The sequence below is a fragment of the Erinaceus europaeus genome, chromosome 19 (assembly GCF_950295315.1).
Source record: "Erinaceus europaeus chromosome 19, mEriEur2.1, whole genome shotgun sequence".
NCBI classification, from domain to species: domain Eukaryota; kingdom Metazoa; phylum Chordata; class Mammalia; order Eulipotyphla; family Erinaceidae; genus Erinaceus; species Erinaceus europaeus.
In genome coordinates, this window is record NC_080180.1 from 67,078,871 (window position 1) to 67,106,318 (window position 27,448).

The 27,448-nt window shown below is 64.6% G+C and overlaps 3 protein-coding genes across 3 annotated transcripts in view; 2 read left to right on the top strand and 1 right to left on the bottom strand.

Moving 5' to 3' along the window:
- SCLT1 (sodium channel and clathrin linker 1) overlaps positions 1-14,956 on the top strand; it is a 243,932-nt gene extending 228,976 nt beyond the window's left edge. The window contains exon 22 of the transcript XR_009546408.1: positions 14,944-14,956. The gene's annotated coding sequence lies outside the window, so the exon portion shown is untranslated. The remainder of the gene's footprint in view (positions 1-14,943) is intronic.
- Positions 2,429-5,866, bottom strand: LOC132534699 (proline-rich protein 2-like). Its single transcript, XM_060179166.1, has 4 exons — positions 5,665-5,866; positions 4,918-5,300; positions 2,693-2,785; positions 2,429-2,590 (listed from the first exon to the last, which is right to left on the bottom strand). The coding sequence occupies exons 1-4, from the start codon at positions 5,864-5,866 to the stop codon at positions 2,429-2,431; spliced, it is 840 nt and encodes a 279-aa protein (XP_060035149.1).
- On the top strand, positions 5,717-25,923 carry ANKRD50 (ankyrin repeat domain containing 50). The gene is made up of 4 exons (XM_060179107.1): positions 5,717-6,292; positions 17,506-17,735; positions 18,928-22,358; positions 23,273-25,923. Exons 1-3 carry the CDS (start codon positions 5,865-5,867, stop codon positions 22,353-22,355), a joined length of 4,086 nt encoding a protein of 1,361 aa, XP_060035090.1. The 5' UTR covers positions 5,717-5,864; the 3' UTR covers positions 22,356-22,358; positions 23,273-25,923.
- Positions 25,924-27,448: the final 1,525 nt, after the last annotated feature.

A 27,448-nucleotide genomic window follows, 5' to 3' on the forward strand; every position in this document is an offset into this window, starting at 1 on the left:
GGAGGAGCCAGGTTCAAGCCCTAACACCGCAGAGGCACACTACGCATGGTGGAGAGCTGCTGTGGTCTCTCTCCTCTAAGTGAGGAACAAAGAATCAACTAGAGAGAGGTCACTGGTGGCGCCACATGTGCGGGAGGCCCTGGGTCCTTTACAGCCACTGCAGAGCAAGAACAAAAGCCCGGCCGGCAGGGGCACCGGTTAGGTGCACAAGGTGCTAAGCGCAAGGACTCCTGCAGGGACCTGGGTTCGAGCCCCGACTCCCCACCTGTAGGGGGGTTGCCTCACAAGCAGTGAAGCAGGCGTGCAGGTGTCTCTCTGTCTCTCGCCTTCCCTATCTCTCCCTCCTCTCTCAAGTTCTGTCTGTCCTGCCCAATAAAACGGAAAAAATAGCTTCCAGGAGCAGGGGATTTGTAGTGCCGGCACCAAGTCCCAGCGATGACCCCGGAGGGAAAATAAATAAATCAAAAGCTCACCCCACTCCACTTCTGAACCCTAAGAACATAGCAAAGAAGCCAGAAGCCTCTGGCCTGACTTGCAGGATGCTGAGTGGGAGAGGCTTTAAATACTCAGCTGGCTTCCACCTTCCTACTGGCTTTGGGTGGCACAGCTGAGGGAGTCCTCCGGCCCTCAGGATGGGAATGCATCGCACAGGAGAAAGTGTTTCCCTCGAGACAGAGACAGAGAGAGAGGGAGAGCCAGAGCGTGCTGGGAGCCCTTAGTAAGTAGAGCGGTGAAGGTTCTGATTATATCCTCAGTAAGAGAACTGTTTCCTGACCTCAGAATGAGTGCCTTTAAGCCTAGTCTTAAATGTCCTGGCTATCAGCTCACAGGATTAAGACTAACTAAGTTCAGCAATCAGAAATGTTTCTGAATATATGGGTGTGTTTACACGCTGAGGAGACAACTTGGCAAGGTCTCAACAGAGCTGCAGCCTCTGGAGAATGTGGACGCTGCCAAGGCCAGTCCATCTGCTTCTAGATTCCCTAGCTCAGTCAGAAGTGCTAAGAGAAACTCGCATTTTAGGGAAAATTCAGGATAAAGTGACTGCATCAATTCATCTCAGTCTGTTGAAGGAAAAGACAGGCTCACACAAACAACATTAACAGCAGCCTAACTGACAAGTGACAAGAAGAAGCTCCCACAATGCCGGCAGAAGTCAGAGCAGCGGGAGCTGAGCTGGTTGGACGTGCTGTGTATCAGACCCAGACCTCTTCCCGCATATTCCTTCAGCTCCACACTCTTTCTCTGGGCATTGCGGGGCATGCCACTCATAAACATTAGACTATCTGGGCTGTGTCTAAAAAAAGAAGTCAGGGAAAGCACTGGGAATTCCTGTTTTTAAGAAGTGGTATCTCTTCATGAAGCAGAAAAGGAAAAAACCAAGCCGAGAGGTCTGCTGAAAGGCTTGGAGGACAGCTTCGCCGTGCACCGGCTGGGGGCAGGGAACACGGAACCAGACGGCTCTCTGATGCATCCTCGCCGACCCGAGCAGGAAACGCCAGCTTCCTGAGTCCACTGCCGGGGCCTCACTGCCCCCCGGCCGGCTGGCTTGTCTACACCCCACAGAGAGGTTTAAGAAAATGCCAGAAGAAGCAAGACAAACAGGTCATCGGGGCTTCTTTTGCTTATTTTACTTTCTTCCACACAAATTAGCGGGTCGGAGAATGCCACATTTAAGTCGTGGTGCTTCCTCTCTCTGTGCCCGTGACAGGAGTCGGCCCCGGGTGCGAGGCAGTGTGTGCCCAGCACTGGGAAAGGTGTGGCTTCCACCCTGGCCACGCTCCGCTAAGCCGAGCACAAGGCTCAGTCTGCGAGGCTGTGCTGGGGAGCCCGGCCGCAGGGGACAGGATCCTGGGTGACACACGGCAGGTCCCTTGTCACCGCGAGAGGCCTTGCAGGCGTGCCCCCCATGAGGCGAGGCGCGTCCCCGTGGGCCTGGCGCTCTGCGGAAGCCTCCACTGGGCAGAACCGCCCTTCTCTGCTGTCTGGGAGGTACTGCAGAAGGCTCCAGAGGGTCTGTTTGAGCCTGTGTCCACCCGTGCTGTCCACACGGCCGCAGGAAGGCAGAGGCCCTGCAAAGGTCTGGAAAGGCGTCCACACGGGCAGCAGCGTGCGGCTCAGCCAACACCGTGGCCTCAGACGTGGAGTCAGATAGGACGCCTGGCCATGACCCCCACAGCCACTGTCCTCCGCAGAGCAGCTGGAGTCCCCGCAGGCTCCCCGCCTGCCCTCCCGCCAGAGCCGTCGCGGCTGCAGCGCCCGCCGACCTGCTCAGGGCAGGACCCAGGCTCCAGGGGTTCCTGTGGCCCTGGAAAGCCAGGTTCTGTGGGACAAGGACCCCTCGAACCCGGGCCACCCGATGAAAGTCCAGCATCCAGGCTAGGCATGGCTGGGATCCCACGGGTGAACAGTCACTGTCCTCGCTCACTCACTGGTGGCTGAGTGTCCTCCCGACACAGAGGCAGTCGGGGTTAGGGGTCACACTGGGACCCTTGGGGGAGCCGGGGTTAGGGGTCACACTGAGATCCTCATAGGAGCTGGGGTCAAAAGCCACACTGGGACCCCCAGAGGAACTGGGGTCGGGGCCACACTGGGACCCTCAGGAGAGGTGGGGGGTTAGGAGTCACACTGGGACACTCAGGGGAGCTGGGGTCAGGGCCCTCGTGCTGAAACTCTGGGTGAGCACGGACACCGGAAACAGAGTCCACAGGACCCGGGGCCCCTCCGTCTCGCGCCGTGTCCTGCGGCTCAGTGTGGTCACACAGGCACCGCCCGGTGGAGGAGGCTGCCCAATGCAAGAACGAGCATCACGGACATCGCCCCACCTCCCTCTCAGTTTTGCTGTGAATAACACGTCGCCCCTGAAGCCAATCAAAACCACAGAATACACAGCCGCTTGCCTGAGGCGGGCAGAGTGCTGAGGCTGAGACACCTGGGGGCGGCCTGCTGGTCCTACCTGGACCCAGGTGCCAGTGGGTGCGGCACAGGGATAAAGTGCCAGCTGGAATCACCAACACTGATTTTTAAATTTTAAAAAGTGCAGTTGTCAAGTCACTAAAAGCTCTGTAAAAATAGGACAGATGTTCCTTGAGTTACTGGCCAGACATGGAAAGTCCTGTCGTGGTCCCGGGGTCTGTCTGTCATGCTCAGCAGGTCCCTGGGTCTGTCTGTCATGCTCAGCAGGTCCCTGGGTCTGTCTGTCACCCTCACCAGGTCCCTGGGTCTGTCTGTCATGCTCAGCAGGTCCCTGGGTCTGTCTGTCACCCTCGCCAGGTCCCTGGGACTGTCTGTCACCCTCGCCAGGTCCCTGGGTCTGTCTGTCACCCTCGCCAGGTCCCTGGGTCTGTCTGTCATGCTCAGCAGGTCCCTGGGTCTGTCTGTCACCCTCAGCAGGTCCCTGGGTCTGTCTGTCACCCTCGCCAGGTCCCTGGGTCTGTCTGTCACCCTCGCCAGGTCCCTGGGTCTGTCTGTCATGCTCAGCAGGTCCCTGGGTCTGTCTGTCACCCTCGCCAGGTCCCTGGGTCTGTCTGTCACCCTCGCCAGGTCCCTGGGTCTGTCTGTCACCCTCGCCAGGTCCCTGGGTCTGTCTGTCATGCTCAGCAGGTCCCTGGGTCTGTCTGTCACCCTCGCCAGGTCCCTGGGTCTGTCTGTCACCCTCGCCAGGTCCCTGGGACTGTCTGTCACCCTCGCCAGGTCCCTGGGTCTGTCTGTCATGCTCAGCAGGTCCCTGGGTCTGTCTGTCACCTTCGCCAGGTCCCTGGGTCTGTCTGTCACCCTCGCCAGGTCCCTGGGTCTGTCTGTCACCCTCAGCAGGTCCCTGGGTCTGTCTGTCATGCTCAGCAGGTCCCTGGGTCTGTCTGTCACCCTCAGCAGGTCCCTGGGTCTGTCTGTCACCCTCGCCAGGTCCCTGGGTCTGTCTGTCACCCTCGCCAGGTCCCTGGGTCTGTCTGTCACCCTCGCCAGGTCCCTGGGTCTGTCTGTCATGCTCAGCAGGTCCCTGGGTCTGTCTGTCACCCTCAGCAGGTCCCTGGGTCTGTCTGTCACCCTCGCCAGGTCCCTGGGTCTGTCTGTCACCCTCGCCAGGTCCCTGGGTCTGTCTATCATGCTCAGAAGGTCCCTGGGTCTGTCTGTCACCCTCAGCAGGTCCCTGGGTCTGTCTGTCACCCTCGCCAGGTCCCTGGGTCTGTCTGTCACCCTCAGCAGGTCCCTGGGTTTGTCTGTCACCCTCAGCAGGTCCCTGGGTCTGTCTGTCACCCTCGCCAGGTCCCTGGGTCTGTCTGTCATGCTCAGCAGGTCCCTGGGTCTGTCTGTCACCCTCAGCAGGTCCCTGGGTCTGTCTGTCACCCTCGCCAGGTCCCTGGGTCTGTCTGTCACCCTCGCCAGGTCCCTGGGTCTGTCTATCATGCTCAGAAGGTCCCTGGGTCTGTCTGTCACCCTCAGCAGGTCCCTGGGTCTGTCTGTCACCCTCGCCAGGTCCCTGGGTCTGTCTGTCACCCTCAGCAGGTCCCTGGGTTTGTCTGTCACCCTCAGCAGGTCCCTGGGTCTGTCTGTCACCCTCACCAGGTCCCTGGGTCTGTCTGTCATGCTCAGCAGGTCCCTGGGTCTGTCTGTCACCCTCGCCAGGTCCCTGGGTCTGTCTGTCACCCTCAGCAGGTCCCTGGGTCTGTCTGTCACCCTCGCCAGGTCCCTGGGTCTGTCTGTCACCCTCGCCAGGTCCCTGGGTCTGTCTGTCACCCTCGCCAGGTCCCTGGGACTGTCTGTCACACTCAGGTGGGTCTATCTCTCAGCTGGTGACTCCAGCCCTAGGTTGCCCAGCAGCTTGGGTTGGAAAGACAGCTGTCTGCCCTCTAAGGGGAGTCTGCAGGCTGCTCCTGAGGAGGCGGGCAGCCCCTAGGCCCGTGGGTCTGGACGTCGCACCTCTGGCCCAGCACGTCTGCAGAGCTGACCACCGGAGCCACAGCAGCTCCCAGGCGCCAGGTGCTTCGACTCGCGGCCAGGCACAGGAGGCGGGGGCGTGGCCTCCGCAGGGGCGGTCCGCGGGGCGTGGCCTGGCCGTGGGCGGGGTGGTGGGCGGGGCCTTCCGGAGGCCAAGGCCCGGGCCGAGGACCCAAGTGCGGAGAAAGACGAGGCCGGAGGGCGTGGCCTCGGGCTGGTGGGCGTGGCGCGAGCCTTGGGCGGCGCCAGATCAGGGCGGGGCCCGCGCGGCCTGGGGGGTGTGGCCTGCGCGCCCGCGCGTGTGGGCGTGGCCTCTTCGGGTGTGGTCCGCGCGGGACGCGGCGGATGCAGTTTGTGGGCGTGTCCTGCGCGGAGCGGGGGCGGGGCGGTTCTGTGGGCGGGGCCCGAGTGGGGCGGAGGCCCGGGAGGCCTTGTGGGCGTGGTCTGAGCGGCGTCGTGGGCGGGGCCGGAGGCGGAGGCGGCGGCGGCGGTGGGACCGGGGAGGGGGGCGGGGCGTGGCGGCGGCGGCGGCGGCGGCGGCGGAGGGGGCGCGGGGCGCGGGGCGTAGGGCACGGGGGCCGCGCAGGCCCGGCAGGCGGGGGGATCCGGACCCGGGAGGTGGAGCCGGGCGGCGGCGGCAGGGAAAGAGGGGGCGGCCGGCCGGCGCCCTTTGTGTCCCGGCGCCGCGCCCCGGGGCGGGCCCGAGCCCCCGCCTGCGGCCACGCGGACCGGAAGCGGCCCCGCGGTCCCGGAGGCCCGGCCGAGCGTCCCGGGGGCGGGCGGGCTCTTCCGGGGCCGCGGCCGGCTGCCCCTCCGTGGCGGGCGGCCGGCATGGAGCCCCCGCGCCGGGCGGCGCCTCCGGGGGCGGCGGGGCGGGCGGGGCGCGGGCGGCGCCTCCGGGGGCGGCGGGCGTGAGCCCCCCGGGCGCCATGGCCCAGAGCAGCCTGCTGCGGGGCAAGCCGTTCCACTGCCGCGACTGGGCCTTCCAGCGCCTGCAGCTGTGCCTGCAGGAGCGCGGCCGCCCCGCCAGCCCCGGGCCCGGGCCCGCCAAGGCGGCGGGCGTGCTGCTGCTGGGCGGCCCGGGCAGCGGCAAGACGGCGCTGTGCACCGAGCTGCTGTGGCCCAGCTCGCCCGCCGGCCTGCAGCGCGGCCTGCACCGCCGGGCGCTCGCCTTCCACTTCTGCCGCGCGCAGGACGCCGCCACGCTGTGCGCCGGGGCCTTCGTGCGGGCGCTCGTGGCGCAGATCCGCCGCTGCGCGCTGCTGCGCGGCTACGAGGAGCGGCTGCGGGACCCGGCCGTGCAGAGCCTGCTGCAGCCCGGCGAGTGCGAGCGCGACCCGGCCGAGGCCTTCAAGAGGTAGGCGGGCGCGGGCCCGGTGCGCACGGAGCGGGGCGGGGGTCCCCGGGTGCCCAGAGAGCAGAGACCAGAGCGCCCCCGGGTGCCCAGAGAGCAGAGACCAGAGCGCCCCCGGGTGCCCAGAGAGCAGAGACCAGAGTGCCCCCGGGTGCCCAGAGAGCAGAGACCAGAGCGCCCCCGGGTGCCCAGAGAGCAGAGACCAGAACGGAGCGCCCCCGGGTGCCCAGAGAGCAGAGACCAGAGTGCCCCGGGTGCCCAGAGACCAGAGCGGAGCGCCCCCGGGTGCCCAGAGAGCAGAGACCAGAGTGCCCCCGGGTGCCCAGAGAGCAGAGACCAGAGCGCCCCCGGGTGCCCAGAGAGCAGAGACCAGAGTGCCCCCGGGTGCCCAGAGAGCAGAGACCAGAGCGCCCCCGGGTGCCCAGAGAGCAGAGACCAGAACGGAGCGCCCCCGGGTGCCCAGAGAGCAGAGACCAGAGTGCCCCGGGTGCCCAGAGACCAGAGCGGAGCGCCCCCGGGTGCCCAGAGAGCAGAGACCAGAGCGCCCCCGGGTGCCCAGAGAGCAGAGACCAGAGCGCCCCCGGGTGCCCAGAGAGCAGAGACCAGAGCGGAGCGCCCCCGGGTGCCCAGAGAGCAGAGACCAGAGCGCCCCCGGGTGCCCAGAGAGCAGAGACCAGAGCGCCCCCGGGTGCCCAGAGAGCAGAGACCAGAGCGCCCCCGGGTGCCCAGAGAGCAGAGACCAGAGTGCCCCCGGGTGCCCAGAGAGCAGAGACCAGAGCGGAGCGCCCCCGGGTGCCCAGAGAGCAGAGACCAGAGTGCCCCCGGGTGCCCAGAGAGCAGAGACCAGAGCGCCCCCGGGTGCCCAGAGAGCAGAGACCAGAGCGCCCCCGGGTGCCCAGAGAGCAGAGACCAGAGTGCCCCGGGTGCCCAGAGAGCAGAGACCAGAGTGCCCCGGGTGCCCAGAGAGCAGAGACCAGAGTGCCCCCGGGTGCCCAGAGAGCAGAGACCAGAGCGCCCCCGGGTGCCCAGAGAGCAGAGACCAGAGCGCCCCCGGGTGCCCAGAGAGCAGAGACCAGAGTGCCCCCGGGTGCCCAGAGAGCAGAGACCAGAGCGCCCCCGGGTGCCCAGAGAGCAGAGACCAGAGCGCCCCCGGGTGCCCAGAGAGCAGAGACCAGAGTGCCCCGGGTGCCCAGAGAGCAGAGACCAGAGTGCCCCGGGTGCCCAGAGAGCAGAGACCAGAGTGCCCCCGGGTGCCCAGAGAGCAGAGACCAGAGCGCCCCCGGGTGCCCAGAGACCAGAGACCAGAGCGCCCCCGGGTGCCCAGAGAGCAGAGACCAGAGCGCCCCCGGGTGCCCAGAGAGCAGAGACCAGAGTGCCCCCGGGTGCCCAGAGAGCAGAGACCAGAGTGCCCCGGGTGCCCAGAGAGCAGAGACCAGAGTGCCCCGGGTGCCCAGAGAGCAGAGACCAGAGCGCCCCCGGGTGCCCAGAGAGCAGAGACCAGAGCGCCCCCGGGTGCCCAGAGAGCAGAGACCAGAGCGGAGCGCCCCCGGGTGCCCAGAGAGCAGAGACCAGAGCGCCCCCGGGTGCCCAGAGAGCAGAGACCAGAGTGCCCCCGGGTGCCCAGAGAGCAGAGACCAGAGCGCCCCCGGGTGCCCAGAGAGCAGAGACCAGAGCGGAGCGCCCCCGGGTGCCCAGAGAGCAGAGACCAGAGCGGAGCGCCCCCGGGTGCCCAGAGAGCAGAGACCAGAGCGGAGCGCCCCCGGGTGCCCAGAGAGCAGAGACCAGAGCGGAGCGCCCCCGGGTGCCCAGAGAGCAGAGACCAGAGCGGAGCGCCCCCGGGTGCCCAGAGAGCAGAGACCAGAGCGCCCCCGGGTGCCCAGAGAGCAGAGACCAGAGCGCCCCCGGGTGCCCAGAGAGCAGAGACCAGAGCGGAGCGCCCCCGGGTGCCCAGAGAGCAGAGACCAGAGCGCCCCCGGGTGCCCAGAGAGCAGAGACCAGAGCGCCCCCGGGTGCCCAGAGAGCAGAGACCAGAGCGCCCCCGGGTGCCCAGAGAGCAGAGACCAGAGTGCCCCCGGGTGCCCAGAGAGCAGAGACCAGAGTGCCCCGGGTGCCCAGAGAGCAGAGACCAGAGCGCCCCCGGGTGCCCAGAGAGCAGAGACCAGAGTGCCCCCGGGTGCCCAGAGAGCAGAGACCAGAGCGGAGCGCCCCCGGGTGCCCAGAGAGCAGAGACCAGAGCGCCCCCGGGTGCCCAGAGAGCAGAGACCAGAGCGCCCCCGGGTGCCCAGAGAGCAGAGACCAGAGCGCCCCCGGGTGCCCAGAGAGCAGAGACCAGAGTGCCCCCGGGTGCCCAGAGAGCAGAGACCAGAGCGCCCCCGGGTGCCCAGAGAGCAGAGACCAGAGCGCCCCCGGGTGCCCAGAGAGCAGAGACCAGAGTGCCCCCGGGTGCCCAGAGAGCAGAGACCAGAGCGCCCCCGGGTAACCAGAGAGCAGAGACCAGAGCGCCCCCGGGTGCCCAGAGAGCAGAGACCAGAGCGGAGCGCCCCCGGGTGCCCAGAGAGCAGAGACCAGAGCGCCCCCGGGTGCCCAGAGAGCAGAGACCAGAGTGCCCCCGGGTGCCCAGAGAGCAGAGACCAGAGCGCCCCCGGGTGCCCAGAGAGCAGAGACCAGAGCGGAGCGCCCCCGGGTGCCCAGAGAGCAGAGACCAGAGCGGAGCGCCCCCGGGTGCCCAGAGAGCAGAGACCAGAGCGGAGCGCCCCCGGGTGCCCAGAGAGCAGAGACCAGAGCGGAGCGCCCCCGGGTGCCCAGAGAGCAGAGACCAGAGCGGAGCGCCCCCGGGTGCCCAGAGAGCAGAGACCAGAGCGGAGCGCCCCCGGGTGCCCAGAGAGCAGAGACCAGAGTGGAGCGCCCCCGGGTGCCCAGAGAGCAGAGACCAGAGCGCCCCCGGGTGCCCAGAGAGCAGAGACCAGAGCGCCCCCGGGTGCCCAGAGAGCAGAGACCAGAGCGGAGCGCCCCCGGGTGCCCAGAGAGCAGAGACCAGAGCGCCCCCGGGTGCCCAGAGAGCAGAGACCAGAGCGCCCCCGGGTGCCCAGAGAGCAGAGACCAGAGCGCCCCCGGGTGCCCAGAGAGCAGAGACCAGAGTGCCCCCGGGTGCCCAGAGAGCAGAGACCAGAGCGCCCCGGGTGCCCAGAGAGCAGAGACCAGAGTGCCCCGGGTGCCCAGAGAGCAGAGACCAGAGTGCCCCCGGGTGCCCAGAGAGCAGAGACCAGAGCGCCCCCGGGTGCCCAGAGAGCAGAGACCAGAGTGCCCCCGGGTGCCCAGAGACCAGAGACCAGAGCGCCCCCGGGTGCCCAGAGAGCAGAGACCAGAGTGCCCCGGGTGCCCAGAGAGCAGAGACCAGAGTGCCCCCGGGTGCCCAGAGAGCAGAGACCAGAGTGCCCCGGGTGCCCAGAGAGCGGAGACCAGAGTGCCCCGGGTGCCCAGAGAGCAGAGACCAGAGCGCCCCCGGGTGCCCAGAGAGCAGAGACCAGAGTGCCCCCGGGTGCCCAGAGAGCAGAGACCAGAGTGCCCCGGGTGCCCAGAGAGCAGAGACCAGAGTGCCCCCGGGTGCCCAGAGAGCAGAGACCAGAGTGCCCCGGGTGCCCAGAGAGCAGAGACCAGAGTGCCCCCGGGTGCCCAGAGAGCAGAGACCAGAGTGCCCCCGGGTGCCCAGAGAGCAGAGACCAGAGTGCCCCCGGGTGCCCAGAGAGCAGAGACCAGAGTGCCCCGGGTGCCCAGAGAGCAGAGACCAGAGTGCCCCCGGGTGCCCAGAGAGCAGAGACCAGAGTGCCCCCGGGTGCCCAGAGAGCAGAGACCAGAGTGCCCCGGGTGCCCAGAGAGCAGAGACCAGAGTGCCCCGGGTGCCCAGAGAGCAGAGACCAGAGTGCCCCGGGTGCCCAGAGAGCAGAGACCAGAGCGCCCCCGGGTGCCCAGAGAGCAGAGACCAGAGTGCCCCCGGGTGCCCAGAGAGCAGAGACCAGAGCGCCCCCGGGTGCCCAGAGAGCAGAGACCAGAGCGCCCCCGGGTGCCCAGAGAGCAGAGACCAGAGTGCCCCCGGGTGCCCAGAGACCAGAGACCAGAGCGCCCCCGGGTGCCTAGAGAGTAGAGACCAGAGTGCCCCCGGGTTCCCAGAGACCAGAGCGCCCCTGGGTGCCCAGAGAGCAGAGACCAGAGTGCCCCTGGGTGCCCAGAGAGCTGAGACCAGAGTGCCCCCTGGGTGCCCAGAGACCAGAGCGCCCCCGGGTGCCCAGAGAGTAGAGACCAGAGTGCCCCCGGGTGCCCAGAGAGTAGAGACCAGAGTGCCCCCGGGTGCCCAGAGACCAGAGCGCCCCCGGGTGCCCAGAGAGTAGAGACCAGAGCGCCCCCGGGTGCCCAGAGACCAGAGCGCCCCTGGGTGCCCAGAGAGCAGAGACCAGAGTGCCCCTGGGTGCCCAGAGAGCGGGGCGCCCTCGTAGAGCAGAGCAGAACAGAGCGCCCTCGGGTGCCCGGCTGGGTGCAGACCACCCTTGGATGTCAGCAGGCACCTTTGCAGTGAGTGGAGTGCACACCACCCTCGGGTGCCCACCAAGAGTTCCCCAGGGCGCAGAACCCCTCAGTGCCCGGGGGTGCAGGCTGCTCTCGGGTGCCCCCCAGAAGGCAGACCACCCTCAGAGCACAGACTCGCCTGCAGTGTCCCGCTCACAGTGCCCCGGGCGCAGACCTCCCTGGAGAGCAGCCCACCCTCAGGCGAGTGCTCTGGGGCCAGCTGCTCGGCACCTGCGACTGGGCGGCTGGCGGGTGGGGACAGCTGGCTTAGCCTTTTAGCAACACATGTTCCCTTTGAAACACGCCACCGGGGGCCCGGAGAGGGTCTGCAGGTGTGTTTTGGGGTTTCCGCCACCAAGGAAGTGGGGAGTCCAGTGGTCTTTTAGATGGGTGGTGTTCATGAACTAGCAAGACCTGGTCGCTTCAGCAGCCTCCTGGTCCCGGCGAGCAGCTGTGGGATTCAGCCTGTGTTGGGAAAGGGAGGCCCTCTCTGCCTGGAACTTTGTGCCTTGGTCTGGCTGTGGTCTCACTGCTGCCAGGGGCGTCTTCCCTCCGCGGTAACTAAGGCTTGTCGGATAGGCAGATGTGCTTCCCCAAGATGCGGGCATCTGCCCGGGCCGTCTCCTCAGGAGCACGTCTGCAGGACTGGAGGCGCTGTGGTTAGAGTGAGCTTGGTTTTTGCGACGTCCTCAGACCCAGGGAGGAACGCTGTGACTGTCGGGAAAACAGACACCGCGCCCAGTCCCTCCTGCGAGTGCCTCGCAGATCCTGAGCCGTTTGTCCTCCAGCCGCCCTGGGAGGCGGGCACCGTTAGATCCCCATTCAGTGAGGAGACCCAGACAAGGCGCCGCAGGAGGACGGCCGAGTCACTGCCAGGGAGTGGCGGGGCCGGGGTTTAAGTGCAGGCTTGTTTGGAACTTCCTGGGAAGGGGTGTCCTTGAGTCCCCGTGGGAGGGAGGGTGAGTCCCAGCCAGAGTCTGAGCGTGGCTCTCGGATGCCCGTGGGCGGCATCGTTACCCAGAGTGGTGGCAGGACTGGGCGCTGCAGCTGCTGCGGAAGAGAGCTGACGTCTGCCCCCAGAGGAGCGGTGCTGGGCGCAGGTAGGCGCTGCGGAGTCCGCCCAGACCTTCTGCAGTTCCACACGAGCAGTTTCGCGGCTGCTTGCTAGGCCGGCCCCAGTGGAGACACTCGTGGGTCTTTGCTGTGCTGCTGTGGACTGACAGGGTAGCTCACTTGGTGGTGTGCTGCTTTGCCGTCACGGAACCCAGGTTCAAGCCTGGGCACCATGTTGAAGGAAGCTCCGTGTTGCTGTTCCCTATGCTTTGTGTCTTAAACAGATAAACGGGTGCTCTGGGAGGTGGCACAGTGGATAAAGCATCGGACTCTCAAGCATGAGGTCCTGAGTTCAATCCCTGGCAGCACATGTACCAGAGTGATGTCTGGTTCTTCCTCTCTCCTCCTATGTTTCTTATTAATAAATAAATAAAATATTTAACAACAACAAAAAAAAGATAAACGGGTCAGGTGGTAGCGCAGCGGGTTAAGCGCACATGGCACGAAGCACAAAGACCGGCATAAGGATCCCGGTTTGAGCCCCCGGCTCCCCACCTGCAGGGGAGTCGCTTCACAGGCGGTGAAGCAGGTCTGCAGGTGTCTGTCTTTCTCTCCCCCTCTCTGTCTTCCCCTCCTCTCTCCATTTCTCTCTGTCCTGTCCAACGACAGCAATAACGGCAATAATAATAACAACGACAAACAACCAGGGCAACAAAGGGGGCCTCCAGGAGCAGTGGATTCATAGTGCCGAGCCCAGCAATAACCCTGGAGACAAAGAAAGAAAACAGGGCTATTGTTACTATGTTGAATATTTTCCCACTTTTGTTGGTAGAACTGAGTTGCTGACAGTGAAATTCTTGTTTGTCCTGAGAACCAAGGGTCCATTGTTTTCTTTGCCTCCCTCTTCACGATTTTACTGGAAAACTTATATTTTCTGTTGTCTTTGTTGAGCTGGGTTCCTTGTGTCCCTAAACTGTGAAGCAAATTCTGGTCATTCTTGACAGAAGAATGCAGGATCCACAGGAGCAGGGACGGTGTGGCAGTGGTCCCGAGAGACCGGCTCAGGGCAACGGGAGCCGATGGTCTGGTTCCGTCAGAAGCGCCGTCGGCCTCGTGGGCCTAAGGGCCCCAGGAGTCTGTTTGGAGCTGGGAAGCGCAGACCTGTGCTGCCGGCAGCTGCTCTCCCGATCTTCCTCCTGGCTGCAGACTTCTGCAGGACTAGGTCTGAACTGGCGGCATCACGTCAAAGCTGATTAAAAGTAATTTTCCTGTGTAACGTCGACAGGTTGGTTAAGCATTGAGAGAGCCACAAGTTCATTGTAAGTGGAATAAAATCATTGGCTGGGGAGACAGCACAGTGGTTACACCCACCAAGGCTTTCCATACCTGAGACTCCCATGGTCCTGGGTTCGATGTCTGGAGCCACCATCCTTTCCATTGGCCCTGGAGGCGACTCATGTGTGCATACCACACGCTTTCCCTGCTCTCTGGGCTTTAGCTTTAGCTGTCTGTAGCAGCTTTGCTGGTATTTAAAATGTTTATATATTATTTTTAACTAGAACGACCTGTATCTATGAAGTAAAATACTTTTTCCCTAAACTCCTCTTAAACTGTCACGGGGTGTCCCGGGTGCCTGCTTCACACTGGTCTGAGTGGTCTCTCTCCGGCATTTTGGAGGCAGTTGTCCTAAATCAAAACTGATCTCTTTCTTCCTACCCAAATCCCAGACATGTTCCCAGCGTCAGTTTCCCACCATGCCCATATACAGTGGTTAGACAGTCTTTGTTAGTAGAACTTGAAAACATTCGCGTGGTCGCTTACTTCAAGCAAGCGCTCATCAAGAGAGCTGATCGCATCAGTCATGGCTGATCGTGACTCACGACCCTGCGGTGTTGCGGGCCCTCCTGCTGGAGAGGACGCGCACACCTCTGCCCTTGCCTGCGGCCGGTGGTGGGCGAGCCGGGTAGAAAGTGCACGTGAGCGTCGGTGCTGGGGGAGGAGCGGGTCGGGGCTCCTGGTCTGCGACTGTCGCCACTGTTGCGAAGAGACCGGCCGCCAACCAAGGGACTGGGGCTCCGGGAGAGCCGGTCGTCAGCAGTTGGGGGCCCATCTGCGACGGCTCAGTCGCCTACCCCCTGCGTCCCATCAGTGGCTCTGCTTCTCTGTGGCTCCCTGCCATCGCGTGGCCATCGTGTGGCGGCCACCTCCACCCTGTTCCCCTGGCCTGCTTCTGACCTCGGCCGGTGTGGCGTGTACCGAGCTCCTCGGCCCCACTGGCCCGGTTCTGACGGGCCTGTCCAGCCACGTGGTGTGACTCCCGTCGCTGCCGTCTCCTCGCTCGTGTGCGCTCCCTCTGTAGCCTCCATCTCTCTCTCTCCCTCCTTCCTGAGCCCTCTGTACTACTTTGGCTCCTGGGTCATCCGTAGATCAGACAGCTGGTGTGCCGTCCGTCCGTCCGTCCGTGTGTGAGCCAGTCGACGCGCCAGGTGGTATCTGTGCTCACTGAGGGCTGGAGAGAGTGGTGGCTGGGAAGGGAAGGCGACAGCCCAGAGCACGCCGCGCCAAGGGGGTGGCGGGGGGTGGCCGCCCGCGTCCCCAGACTGGCAGGCCCTGCTGGGGCTGGGGCAGTGCCACGTGCCGACCCGTCTGGGTCAGATGGACAGCAGGCACGCAGCACGATGAATAGAAGGGTCTGGAGGACGCCGGGAGCTTGCCCGGGAGCGCTGTTCACTGAGGAGCCTCAGGAGAGGTCGGCATGAGGTGGGAGGTGTGGTTACTCTGAACAGCCCCTCGCCGCGTCCAGACTCAGGAAATGCCGCTCAGCTTCTGGCCGCAGCCGCAGAGCAACATGGATGGTGCTTACAGGCTCAGTGAGCCGCGGAGGGCGTGTGCCGAGGGAGAGCCTCGAGATCTGAGCGACCCCAGACTTGCCACGGGGAGGAGTGGGGGGGGGCAGTAGGTGGCTGCGGGGCGAGCGAGACGGCAGAGAGCGGCAGAGAGCAAGGTCCGTGCCCAGCCGAGAGAGAGAGCGCGTTTGGCAGCGGACGGCCCCTCGACATTACGTTGGAGGACTCGAAGAGCAGGACCAACAGCTTGAACGCTGTCAGGAGCTGCTTGTTGCTGGCTTTGAAAGGGACTGGGATCCATGTGGATTCAGTCGGCTAGGGAGGATCGTCAGTTTCCCCAATGGACGGGGACTCACGGGATGCACCGCGGGAAGGTCGATCCCATGCACCCCATTACTCTGCGGGTAATGCCTGGCCGGGAGGCGGCCCTGGGTGGGCGATGGCGGGCGCCGGTGAGTGGGGAGAAGCAGAGGTGCGGCGGCTTGGTGACGAGAGGCCAGGCGGCCGTGTGCTGCTTGCTCTGTCCCTGTGGATCGGGTCTGCTCACACCCTCACCTTCGTCTGTCTGTCCGTCTGTCTGCTTGTTTCTGCATTGTTCTAGCCCGAGCCAGCAGCTCTGCCCCTCCCTCTTCTGAGAACTGGCACCGGGCGTCGGGCAGCGGGAGGAAGTGAGGAGGGGGTGCAGGTGTGTCTGTCAGAGAAGGCAGACCGGGAAGGACCTGCGTGGAGCCGCCGGTCTGCGCACCTGGAACTGCGGCCTCCGGCTCCGACGGGGCCGACCACTCGCTTCTTCGCGACTCACGCTTCCCCGCCTGCCCTTCCTAGACGCCACGCGCTCACGAGTCTCTGGAGAGGGGCTCTGTCAGCAACACAGCCCTGACACGTCCCTTCTGCCTCGGCACTCACTTGACCGTCGCCTCAGACGGACCCTGGAAGGTCAGCCTCGGGCCTGGGAAGCCTGGGGCGGACGCTCCTCTCTGGAGGGACAGCCATGGCCTCTGAGAACTGCCCGGCTTCTCTCCGGGAGGGTCCCGGCCTCGCCCACACGGGCACCAGTGTCAGGAGTGGGCCCCTGAGGGAGCCAGCAGGCGCCCAAGCCCACCTGTCGCCCTGCCCCACGGCCCCTTCTGCCCTTCAGGTGCGCCTTGCAATCCATCTGCCTTCCGGCCGCTGCCGGGGTGCCGGGGATCTGGTGTCTCTGCGGCCTGTCCTGTGTGGGAGCTTCTCGTCTCGTTCGGGTGTGTGTCTTTGGTGTGAAGGCGCCTCTTTCCCTCTGTAGACGGGCTGCCCTTCCGCTTTTCTGACGGTCGCACATGAGTCTCCTCAGCTCCCGGCAGCTGGCACAGCGGGCAGTCCTACCGCAGACCCCGCAGCCGTCTGGAACCCGCTGTCACTGCCCCCACCCCTTCCCGCCGACGGGCCCCACTCCATCCTCACAGCCGGGAACGAGGGCCGCGTCCGCACATGGGTCCTCCTACGACCCTGGTCTTCCGTGCCCGAGCCCCCCCCCCCGGCCCTGGGCAGCCTCGGCCCCTTTCTGTTTGCTGACCTGCGTCTCCCGGTTGGCTGGCTTTGCTGCTTACTGGCGCGCCTGGGCCTGTGTCCTCCCGGCCCCTTCCTGTGCCCCACGTCCCCCCAGCAGCCCGGCCTCCTCGTGGCTGTGTGGTGGGTGGTCCTGTCCGGCCCGGGTCCGAGCGTGGCGCACGTGGGTCTGCGGGTCTGCGGGTCTGGTGTCGGCCGGGGGTCAGCCCCAAGCCTGTGGAACACGGGCTTCAGCCTGGGCGGGGCAGCGGGCCTCGGGAGGGGCCGGGCATTGCCCTCCGGCCTGGGGGTTGGGGGCCCAGCGCTGTCTGAGGGGAAGGAGTCCGAGGGAAGCACAGCCTGGGCTTGGGGCGCAGAGCCGAGGCCGCAGCCCCCGGGCGGGAGGGCGGGGCCCTGGGGAGCTGAGGGCCAACCTTCCGGCCGGTCCTGTCCCGGGAGCAGCAGCTGAGGCGGCCCTCCGCTCTGCGGGAACCCAGCCGTCTGTGGAGGCGGCCAGGCGCAGAGCGTGGTCGGGAGGAGCCCAGGCGGGAGGAGCCGGTCCGGAGGAGCCGGTCGGGAGGAGCCGGGCGGGAGGAGCCGGGCGGGAGGAGCCGGGCGGGAGGAGCCGGTCGGGAGGAGCCCGGTCGGGAGGAGCCGGTCGGGAGGAGCCGGTCGGGAGGAGCCGGTCCGGAGGAGCCGGTCGGGAGGAGCCGGTCGGGAGGAGGCCGTCTGGGAGGAGCCGGTCGGGAGGAGCCGGTCGGGAAGAGTCCGTCTGGGAGGAGCCGGTCGGGAAGAGTCCGTCTGGGAGGAGCCGGTCGGGAAGAGTCCATCTGGGAGGAGCCGGTCGGGAGGAGTCCGTCTGGGAGGAGCCGGTCGGGAGGAGTCCGTCTGGGAGGAGCCCGGTCGGGAGGAGCCGGTCGGGAGGAGTCCGTCTGGGAGGAGCCCGGTCGGGAGGAGCCGGTCGGGAGGAGCCGGTCGGGAGGAGTCCGTCTGGGAGGAGCCCGGTTGGGAGGAGTCCGGCTGGGAGGAGTCCGTCTGGGAGGAGCCGGTCGGGAGGAGCCGGTCCGGAGGAGGCCGGTCGGGAGGAGTCCATCTGGGAGGAGCCCGGTCGGGAGGAGTCCGTCTGGGAGGAGCCGGTCCGGAGGAGGCCGGTCCGGAGGAGCCCGGCGGCCACGTCCACACCGCCTGTGCTGTCCACGGCCTGCGCCGCCGCCACTCCGACTCTTGTGCCCGCAGGTGCGTGCTGCTGCCGCTGCTTGGCCTGGAGCCGCCCACGCAGAGCCTCTTCCTGCTGGTGGACTCGGTGGACGAGGGCTGCGCCCCGGCCGAGGCGGAACCCACGGCCGCCAGCTTCTCCGGGACCCTGGCCGAGCTGCTCGCCGGCCACCACGAGCTCTTTCCGCCCTGGCTGCTGCTGCTGTGTTCGGCGCGCAGACAGAGCAAGGCCGTCGCCAAGATGTTCTCGGGTAAGCCGGCCGCCCGCCCTCTGGGGCCCCGTGGGGGGTGAGCGGGCCTCCGAGCCGACCGACCGGGTCCTGGGGTGGGAGGGGCGCCGGCCCGGGACAGGCTCTCCAGGCCCTGGCTCTCGCCGGCCCCTCCGTCACCCCCACGTGGGCGCAGCCTGCGGACTGGCCGGCAGATGAGCGCATCTGCATTGCCCTTGGAGCGTGGATTGGGACCGGATAGAGACCGCGCTCGGGTTCTCCGTCCCTGAAGCCTTGAGTCTTAGGGATGCTGGGTTCTGAGTGGGCACCGGCCAGGGCCTGAGGCTGAGCCGCCTCGAAAGTCGGGTGTTCTGAGCGTTGACGTTCCCGAGCCGCCGCCAGCTTCAGTCATCCTAAAAGTCCATCCTCCCCTCACTGCAATCCCCGCTCGCCCGCTCCTGGTCCCAGCCACGGCCTTCTCACCGAGCGCGGGCGGCTCCATCGGAAGCTGGCGATATTTGGGGCCATGTCAGGACGGCTCTTGCGCATGTCCTTCTACGCTTTTCAGCTACTTTGCCCGGCTTATTGAGTGTCCGTTTCCGCAAGTCTGCTGTAACGTAGTTCAGTGTTTCCTGCGTGGTGGCTCGCCCTGTTCTGTATGACTGGCTCCTCTTTTGCCTTTTCCTCACATAACGTGTGAAATGACGTTAGAGACGGTGGCGGGTGCCGTTCTGGCGGGACGTAAACCTGCAGCCCGTAGTTACATCCATTGCACATGCAGCTGTGTGGCAGCGTGCAGATCTTCACGTGAAGACAACGGGGTGTAGAGATGGGCCGCAGGCCTCACTCGGGTGATGTGCAGAGCGGGAGCGGGGGGAGGTGGGCAGGCTGCCCCTCAGAGGCTCGCGCGCCACCCACCCAGCACGAGAACATCCGCACAGCCGATGTCTTTCTGCGCTTTTGAGCCCGTGTCAGGAGAAACAAAACCAGAGCCCGCGGCGCTGAGTCGTGCCTGCACGAGGCCCAGTGAGGCTCTGGCAGCCAGAAGGGACGAGACATGTCCCGCGGCAGGGAGGCCAAGCCGTGCGTTTCTGCACGGAGAGACGGGCACTCTCCTAATGCTCCCCCCACTGGCGCCGGTGGGCTCAGCCCCCACGGGGCATCTGAGCCGCCTCCCGGTGAAGACGGTGCCCGCACCCCTGCGGCCATCCCCACGCACGTCTCTGTCTCCTAGGTTTCCGGAGGATAAGCCTGGACGACCTGCGCAAGGCCCACATCGTGAAGGACGTCCAGCAGTACATCCTACAGCGCCTGGACCAGGAGGAGGCGCTGCGGCAGCACCTGACCAAGGAGACGGCGGAGATGCTGAACCAGCTGCACATCAAGAGCAGCGGCTGCTTCCTGTACCTGGAGCGCGTGCTGGACGGCGTGGTGGAGAACTTCATCATGTTGCGCGAGATCCGCGACATCCCGGGCACGCTTAACGGCCTCTACCTCTGGCTGTGCCAGAGGCTCTTCGTGAGGAAGCAGTTCGCCAAGGTGCAGCCCATCCTGAATGTGGTGCTCGCCGCCTGCCGGCCGCTGACCGCGAAGGAGCTATACCACGCCGTGTGGACCAGGGACACGGCGCTGTCCCCGGAGGACTTCCAGCGCAAGCTGCACGTGCTCTCCAAGCTGCTGGTGGACGGGCTGGGCGACACCAAGATGCTGTTCCACGACAGCTTCGCCGAGTGGCTGCTGGACGTGAAGCACTGCACGCAGAAGTACCTGTGTAATGCCGCCGAGGGCCACCGCATGCTGGCCATGAGCTACACATGCCGGGCTGCCAGCCTGACGCCGCTGGGCGCGCAGGAGTTCGCCTGGCACCTGGTGAGCTCCAACTTGCAGCTGGCCCCGGCCGAGCTGGCCCTGTGGATGGTGTGGACGGGCGCGCCCGTGCGGGATGCGCTGCGCGCGCGGCTGCCCAAGGAGCAGGAGGTGCTGCGACTGTTGGTGAAGGCAGGCGCCCACGTGAGCGGCGAGGACGCGCACGCTGCCTGCCTGGCCCGCCAGGCGCCGGAGCGGGAGGACTCGGTGCGCTCGCTGCTGGACGGCGGCGCCTCCGTCAACCAGCGTGACGCGGCGGGCAGGACGCTGCTGGCCAGTGCTGCCTACGGCGGCAGCCTGGACACCGTCAGCCTGCTGCTGGCCCGGGGCGCGGAGCTGGAGGCGGAGGACGCCCAGGGCCACACGGCGTTGACGCTGGCCGCCCGCCAGGGCCACACCAAGGTGGTGAGCTGCCTCATCGCCCGCGGAGCCGATGTCCACCACACCGACCGCGACGGCTGGACGGCACTGCGCTCGGCGGCCTGGGGCGGCCACACGGAGGTGGTGTCGGCGCTGCTGCAGGCAGGCGTGAAGGTGGACTGCGCGGACGCCGACAGCCGCACGGCACTGCGGGCGGCAGCCTGGGGTGGCCACGAGGACATCGTGCTGGAGCTGCTGCAGCGCGGTGCCCAGGTGAACCGTGTCGACACCGAAGGTCGCACCGCGCTCATCGCCGCCGCCTACATGGGCCACCGCGAGATCGTGGAACGCCTGCTGGAGCACGGGGCCCGTGTGAACCACGAGGACGTGGACGGCCGCACGGCACTGTCTGTGGCCGCACTCTGCGTGCCCGCCAGCCGGGGTCACGCGGCCGTGGTCAGCCTGCTGGTGGAGCGGGGCGCCGAGGTGGACCACTGCGACAAGGACGGCATGACGCCGCTGCTGGTGGCCGCCTACGAGGGCCACGTGGACGTCGTGGACCTACTGCTGGAGGGCGGCGCTGACGTGGACCACGCTGACCACAACGGGCGCACGCCACTGCTCGCGGCCGCTGCCATGGGCCACGCGGCCGTGGTGGACACGCTGCTGTTCTGGGGTGCAGCGGTGGACAGCATCGACGGGGAGGGCCGCACCGTGCTGAGCATCGCGGCCGCGCAGGGCAGCGTGGACGTGGTGCGCACGCTTCTGGACCGCGGGCTGGATGAGAACCACCGCGACGACGCGGGCTGGACGCCCCTGCACATGGCCGCCTTTGAGGGCCACCGGCCCGTGTGTGAGGCGCTGCTGGGCCAGGGCGCACGCGCCAGCGAGACAGACAATGACGGACGCACGCCCCTCATCCTGGCCGCGCAGGAGGGCCACTGTGACTGTGCGCGGCTGCTGCTGGACGCGGCGACCAACGTGGACCACCGCGGCTACGACGGCCGCAACGCGCTGCGCGTGGCCTCGCTCCAGGGCCACCGCGACGTGGTGCAGCTGCTGCTGGCCCGCGGCGCCGACGCCAACCTCAGGGATGCCGACGGCCGGCCCACGCTCTACATGCTGGCGCTGGAGAACCAGCCGGCCATGGCCGAGTGCCTGCTGGACGGCGGCGCGCACGTGGAGGCCTGCGACACCGAGGGCCGCACGGCACTTCACGTGTCCTGCTGGCAGGGCCACCTGGACGTGGTGCACATGCTGCTGGCCCACCAGGCGGACGTGAACGCCGCCGACCGCGAGCAGCGCTCGGCCCTGCAGTCGGCCGCCTGGCAGGGCCACAGCCAGGTGGTGCGGCTGCTGCTGGAGCGCGGTGCACGTGTGGACCATGCCTGTAGCCAGGGCGCCACAGCGCTGGGCATCGCGGCGCAGGAAGGACACCTGGACGTGGTGCGCGCGTTGCTGGAGCGCGGGGCCGACCCCGCCCACGCCGACCAGTTCGGACGCACAGCTGTGCGCGTGGCCGCCAAGAACGGGCACACGCAGATCCTGGAGCTGCTGGAGGCCTACGGTGCGGGGCCGGGCGGCACGTCGCCCATACATACCCCTGATCCCCGCCCGCCCGCCCGCCCAGGCCAGGCGTCCAGCGGCTCAGGGAGCACCGGCGACGCCCAGCCCTCACCCCGAGCCCTGGCCGCCGGGCCGGCCCATGCCTTCAGCTCGCCGTCCGAGTCTCCCGACTCCACCGTGGACCGCCACAAGTCCTCTCTGTCCAACGCCTCGCTCAAGAGCTCCCAGAACTCCTCCCTGCGCACCTCGTCTTCCACGGCCACGGCGCCCACCGTGGCGCTGGACAGCCTGCCGGGCCTTAGCTTCACCGAGCAGATCCAGCAGCACTCCCTGCCGCGCTCCCGCAGCCGCCAGTCCGTCGCGTCGCCCTCGTCCACCACTCACTCGCTGGGCCACGGCCACAGCTCACCCGGCAGCGAGAGCGAGTGGGGCCAGGTCAAGCCCAGCCTGAAGGCCAAGGGCGGCCGCGCCGGCAGGGCCAAGCAGAGCCAGGCGGCGCAGCCCCGCGCCCCGGAGTATGAGATGACGCCGCTGGACCCCAGGGGTGGTGGGCCCCCCCGGGCGCCTCCCACCGAGCCACCCTGCCAGGGCGGGGGGCCCTCGGCCCAGCAGGACGGGGGCCGCTCCCCACCGCCGCCGCCCCCCATGCAGGGCGGGGAGCACAAGAGGCGCAACGGCATCCTGACCAACCCCAACTGCCACCTGCAGAGCGCGCAGGGCTTCCTGGGCCGCCTCACGGCCCCGCGGGCGCAGGAGGTGCTGGAGGGCTACCCCTCCCCCGAGGCTGAGCTCAGCCTGAAGCAGGCCCTGCGGCTGCAGATCGAAAGCTCAGACCCCAGTTTCAGCTACAAGAAGGAGACGCCTCTCTGACAGGTAGCTGCAGGCTGGAGGGTGGCAGGGGTGCCGCGGGGGGGGGGGGACGGGGCAGGGGTGCCTCCCTCAGCCGCCCGGTACTCAGCACACCCCACACGGGCCTGGGCAGCTGCCTTCATAGTGCTGAGTGAGGGAGGGAGCTCTGGGTCTCGGCAGGAACCCTGTCCCCCCCAGGGCCGCCCTGGTGCAGCGAGAGGCCCTGTCTGAGTGAGGCGGCACGTCTCTGCCGCTTTCTAAGTGGCACGAGCTTTTTCTCTTCTTCCTGAAGTGAGAGACTTGACCAGCAAAGGGGAGTGTTTACTAGGAGAGACCCCGGAGACTCTCCCCAGAGAAGTTGGCACCAACAGTGGGTGTGGAAGCAGCCAGGTGGCCTGCTGGGAGCAGGGTGCTCAGGACCCAGGGGGTGTCTGCATCCAAGAACCTAGTGTCCAACTTCTGACGAAAGTCCTGAACAAATGCTTCCTCTTACTTTCAACTAATCAGAGAGGAGACGTTAGAGATGTGGGTCCTTTCTCAGAAGTACTTTTCTCACGTTGGAGGTAAGTCAGGGCTCCCCACTGGAGGTGCCTTATCCCACCGGGTTCCCTGGGCTCTCCTGTCAGCAGGCTGAAGCCTCGTGCATTGTCTCAGAGTAACTTTACATGAACTATTACAAATAACCTCTCCATGTTGCCTAACAAAAGAAGCTATAGTGTGAACTCTGAATGACCGGGGCTTCACGCCTGCCAGTTCCATGGTAGTGAGGGGACACAGATGCCCCTGGCTCAAGGCCCCCTCTGCAGTGTTCTGTGCCCAGTGGGGCGCATCCTGAGAATGGTCACTCCTGTGAGACGACGTGGAAACGTGTTAAACGTGAGGGTGTGTGAGTCGAGGTGATTGATGCCAGGGAAGTAACGCGTCTTTAACTTCTGCAGTTTCCGTGGTGTGAGACAGACATCACATGACTGGCCAGAAATGGGAAAGGCCTGTTGGCCGACGGAAGAGAAGAGGAAGACAATTCTGCGGCCAGTTGCCTGCCACGTGCTCTCCCAGGCGGCATTCTCAGCCCCGTGGGTCACCGCCCCCGAACAAGCGCGTCTGGAGGTCCCCGTGTCTCGGGGACGCTGGGCCAAGCACTTCCGGTCCGTTTGATCACTGTGTATGTCCGGCCGTGTATGGACAGCTGGCGATCTAGTATTTATTTTCCCCTTGTGGCAAATGAAATGTAGCACCCGTCACCTCCACATTGTAACGTGCGACTCGTTTCTTGTATCTAAATGTCGCTCAATAAAGCAGATGTCCATCCAGGTCTCTCCTGTCCACTGCGCCCTCAGCATCGCTCAACACGGAGGCTGCTTGGCGCCACAGTGCCGTGAGAAAGTGCTTGGCCAACGGGGCTCTCAAGAAGGGTTTCTGGGGCTCGAGCTCCGAGCCTGAGCTGTGGTTAAGCGTCAGGAAGAAGCCAGACTGGGCAGCACAAGAGCTGTCTTCAGGGCTGTCCTCTGCCCAGGGACAGCTCACGGTGCTGGCGCAGCCCCTCCACTGCCCCACTGGCTCCTCTTTGCTCCACTCGCCAGGGTGAGAGGCCAGTGGGGTGCGTTGCTGGTGGCCGTCCCTGCGTCCCCGTGGCCGAGCCACGCGAGGTGCTTCTGCTGCTGCTTGCGAAGCCCGGTGATGGGCTTGCTCTGCTCACATACTAGCTGCTTCTTTGGGTGTCAGGTGAGGTGAGTGGAGACCAAGACGCACAGAGCTGACTGGCTGAGGGCGCACTCTCTGGGCCAGGGCTGTGCGCACAGTGACCCGAGCCCCCAGCACTAGGGCTGTGCCCACCGTGACCCCCAGCCCCAGAGCTCTGTTCTCTTGTGCGTTTGACCAGGAGGAGGACCTGGAGGGCACCAGCGTGGTGACTGGGTCTTCAGGAAGACGGACGCAGAGGCATGTCTCCCCAGAGCTTCCCTGTGACGCTCTCACGTGCTTTTGTCTGTTAGTCTGTGAGCAAGAGCTGCTTGAGGTGAGGGAGCAGGTGAGTTGAGCTGTTCATGGGTGTGGAGACACTGGAATGTGAATGTCTTGAGTGCTGACTCTGTCCCCGCGGGAAACTGACTGCACTCAGTAGGACTCTGGCGGCGTGGGAAACTGACTGCACCCAGTAGGACTCTGGCGGCGTGGCCGTAACCGTGCCCGTGCCGGTCTTGCTCCTGAGCATGTGCCTGCGGTGACCGGCCCACTCCTGTCAGACATGGGAGAGGAAGCTTGGGCTTCTCACCTAGGTGTTTTTTTCTTTAGAAAGATGACCCTGCAAGCTACCGGTTTTTCTGTTAACCCTCAATTATTGGAGTCGTATTTATTTAATTTTATTGTTTTACAAGACCGCACCTTGTGAACACAAGGCATGATTCTGACTCATTAAGACTTTTTTTTTTTCCCCCACAGAGCCAGTATATATCTGTGCTAGAGACACTTGAAACAGTTGGTAGAAAGAGAACCTGTTGGAAAAATAGGAGTTTCAAAAGTTCGCCTTCTTCAGGGTGTGTGTGTGTTGTTGGACACGGGCACTGAGCTAAGGCAGGACCGGTGGGTGCTTGCAAGGATCTTGTGGCTGCAATGGCTGCCAGTCCGTTGAGGGTGTGTGGGGGGGCACCCCCAGTAAGAAAACTCCTGAGAGTGGTCTGGGAGGTGGCACAGTGATAAGAGCTTTGGACTCAAGCATGAGGTCCCAAGCTCGATCCCTGGCAGCACATGTGCCAGAGTGATGTCCGGTTCTTTCTCCTTTCTCCTAAATAAATAAAATCTGAAAAGAAAAAAGACAACTTCTGAGAGAGCTATCTTTTCAATAAGATGTCTGAATTTTGTGACATATCTGATGCCACTGTCTGGTGCCAAGTGTGGAGGTGGCCACAGCAGCTGGCATTTGTTGGGAAAGGAGCTGCCTAGGGTGCTACGTGGAGTCAGTCCAGCCAGCCAGCACCCTCACCAAGCTCTGTTCAGTCCTCACCAAAAATGGTTCACACTAGAGAAAGCTCAGGACTGTTTTCTGTTACCCGACTAAGCGAATGTCTGTTTGTTCATGCTCCACCTAGAGCCCTTTATTCCCCCCTTTTCTGGGTTGTGTAAGTTGCCTACAGTGGACACTGAACTCTCAGTGTCAATTTTTTAAATTTTATTTCTTGTATTAAGCAGCAATCCATGTATATGGAAGCACAGAATAAATATATTTGCTTGAGAGACACTAATCTTGTTTTCAGTTCCCTTGAACCATAGAAAAATGCAGATGTGCTCACAGTCACAACTCAGCTTCACAGCATGGACTTAAATCCCGAAGCAGACTTGGGAAATGTCTTACAAAGAACAAGCAGATACAAAGCCTTCCTTGAGGAAGTTGGAAACGCAAGAGGGTGGGCGTATGCTGTCTGCTTCTACAAGCCTTGGTGGTTCCTGTGCCCCGTCTGGTTCTCACTGTGTGGGGCTGTGCGTGGCGAGCCTTGGCCGTCAGAACATTGTGGTCACTCGACTTTTGATATTTTAAGGGTTTTATGGAAAATGGCCTTTCATTTTCTAAATAAACTTAAGCATTCAGTAAACTTGAGTCACTTCCTCGAACGTGTCTGTCTCCCTTTAAGAGAATGGATGGGAGGTATGTCCGTATTTCCGTCCCCTGCTGGAGGTGAAGCGTGTCTTCATTTAAGGCTGCTGTGAGCCGCTCGCTTCAGGCTTAGGGACACCAGACGTCCCCCAAACTAGGGTGGCAGGTCCGCGGCAGTTGCATTTCTGAGTGACGGGGGGGGGGGGGGGGCCTCTGCCAGGGACATGGCGCCACACAGCACCCAGGGGACCAGCCAGAGCACTCACCACAGAGACAGCTCAGCAAGGGCCTGGTGGGGACACTGGAAGGTCCTTCAGCAAGGGGGGCTGCTATGGCAGCCCGACCGTCCCTGCGTTCACTCCCCACAAGGAAAGCCAGCTGGCTGTGTAGCTTCCCAGCTACAGGTTTCTGCCAGATGTTCCCTCTTTACTGAGACAGGTCAGCGCGGCAGCCCTGGGCACCCCGCACCCAGGGGTCTGCAGCCCACGCCCGTGCGACCTGTCATGCTCACAGGCTGGTCCAGGCTGCACACAGCGGCCAGCTGGAGGCCCTGGGACTGTCCCCACACCTCAGCTGTGCGTTGAGATTGGATTGCGGGGATCCATCACCGAGTACTTGCTTAGCGCCTTCTGTCTAGCCACACACAACTACAGTTTGCAGCTTTGCAGATGGAGGAATAAAAGCACTAAAATGAGAGTCGGGCGGTGGCGCAGTGGATTAGCGCACGTGGCGCAAAGCGCAAGGACCGGCGTAAGGATCCCGGTTCCAGCCCCCCAGCTCCCCACCTGCAGGGGAGTCACTTCACAGGCGGTGAAGCAGGTCTGCAGGTGTCTGTCTTTCTCTCCCCCTCTCTGTCTTCCCCTCCTCTCTCCATTTCTCTCTGTCCTATCCAGCAATGACATCAATAACAACAACAATTAAAAAAAAAACAAGGGCAACAAAACGGAGTATTTTTTTTTTTAAAAAAAAGCACTAAAGTGTCAGAGAAACACCTGGCGTCACAGGAACCGGTGAGGATTGTTCCGTGCCGCCCGGGGTGTGCAGGGCCTGTCCATCAAGGCCCGGCCATCACCTGGGCAACTGTGACCAAGGCCACTGCCACTTGGAACTGTCGCCCACATTCTGCACGTCGCTGTTCCCAGAAGCACAACTCGGTCTCTGTCTCAAAGTGTAGTTTGGTGCGCTACACCAGAGCAAAGGATGGAGGGCGCCAGAGGGGAGCCAGGTGGTGGCGCACCTGGTTAAGCACACAGTACGAGGCACAAGGACCCAGGTTCAAGCACCATGTCCCACCAGCAGAGGGTTTGCTTCCTAAGTGGTGAAGCAGGTCCGCAGGTGTCTCTGCCCCTCTCCCTCAAGTTCTCTGTGTCCTATCCAATAAAATATAAAACAGGAAGTTAAAAAAATAGGGTTGCTTTCAGGTCCTGGTGTCCAATGGTGGAAGGGACATGGGGGTGTTTTGCAGAAAACTGAGAGATGTTATGCCTGTACCAACTACCGTATTTACTGTAAGCTACTAATCCCCAAT

Coding starts and splice junctions, on each gene's coding strand:
- ANKRD50 (XM_060179107.1), top strand. CDS start 5,865: ATGGCCCAGAGCAGCCTGCTGCGGGGCAAGCCGTTCCACTGCCGCGAC. Junction 6,293..17,505: donor CCGGCCGAGGCCTTCAAGAG/GTAGGCGGGCGC, acceptor TTGTGCCCGCAG/GTGCGTGCTGCTGCCGCTGC. Junction 17,736..18,927: donor CGTCGCCAAGATGTTCTCGG/GTAAGCCGGCCG, acceptor TCTGTCTCCTAG/GTTTCCGGAGGATAAGCCTG.
- LOC132534699 (XM_060179166.1), bottom strand. CDS start 5,866: ATGGCGCCCGGGGGGCTCACGCCCGCCGCCCCCGGAGGCGCCGCCCGC. Junction 2,786..4,917: donor GCAGACGTGCTGGGCCAGAG/GTGCGACGTCCA, acceptor TGCATTGGGCAG/CCTCCTCCACCGGGCGGTGC. Junction 2,591..2,692: donor TCCTGTGGACTCTGTTTCCG/GTGTCCGTGCTC, acceptor TGAGGGTCCCAG/TGTGGCCCCGACCCCAGTTC.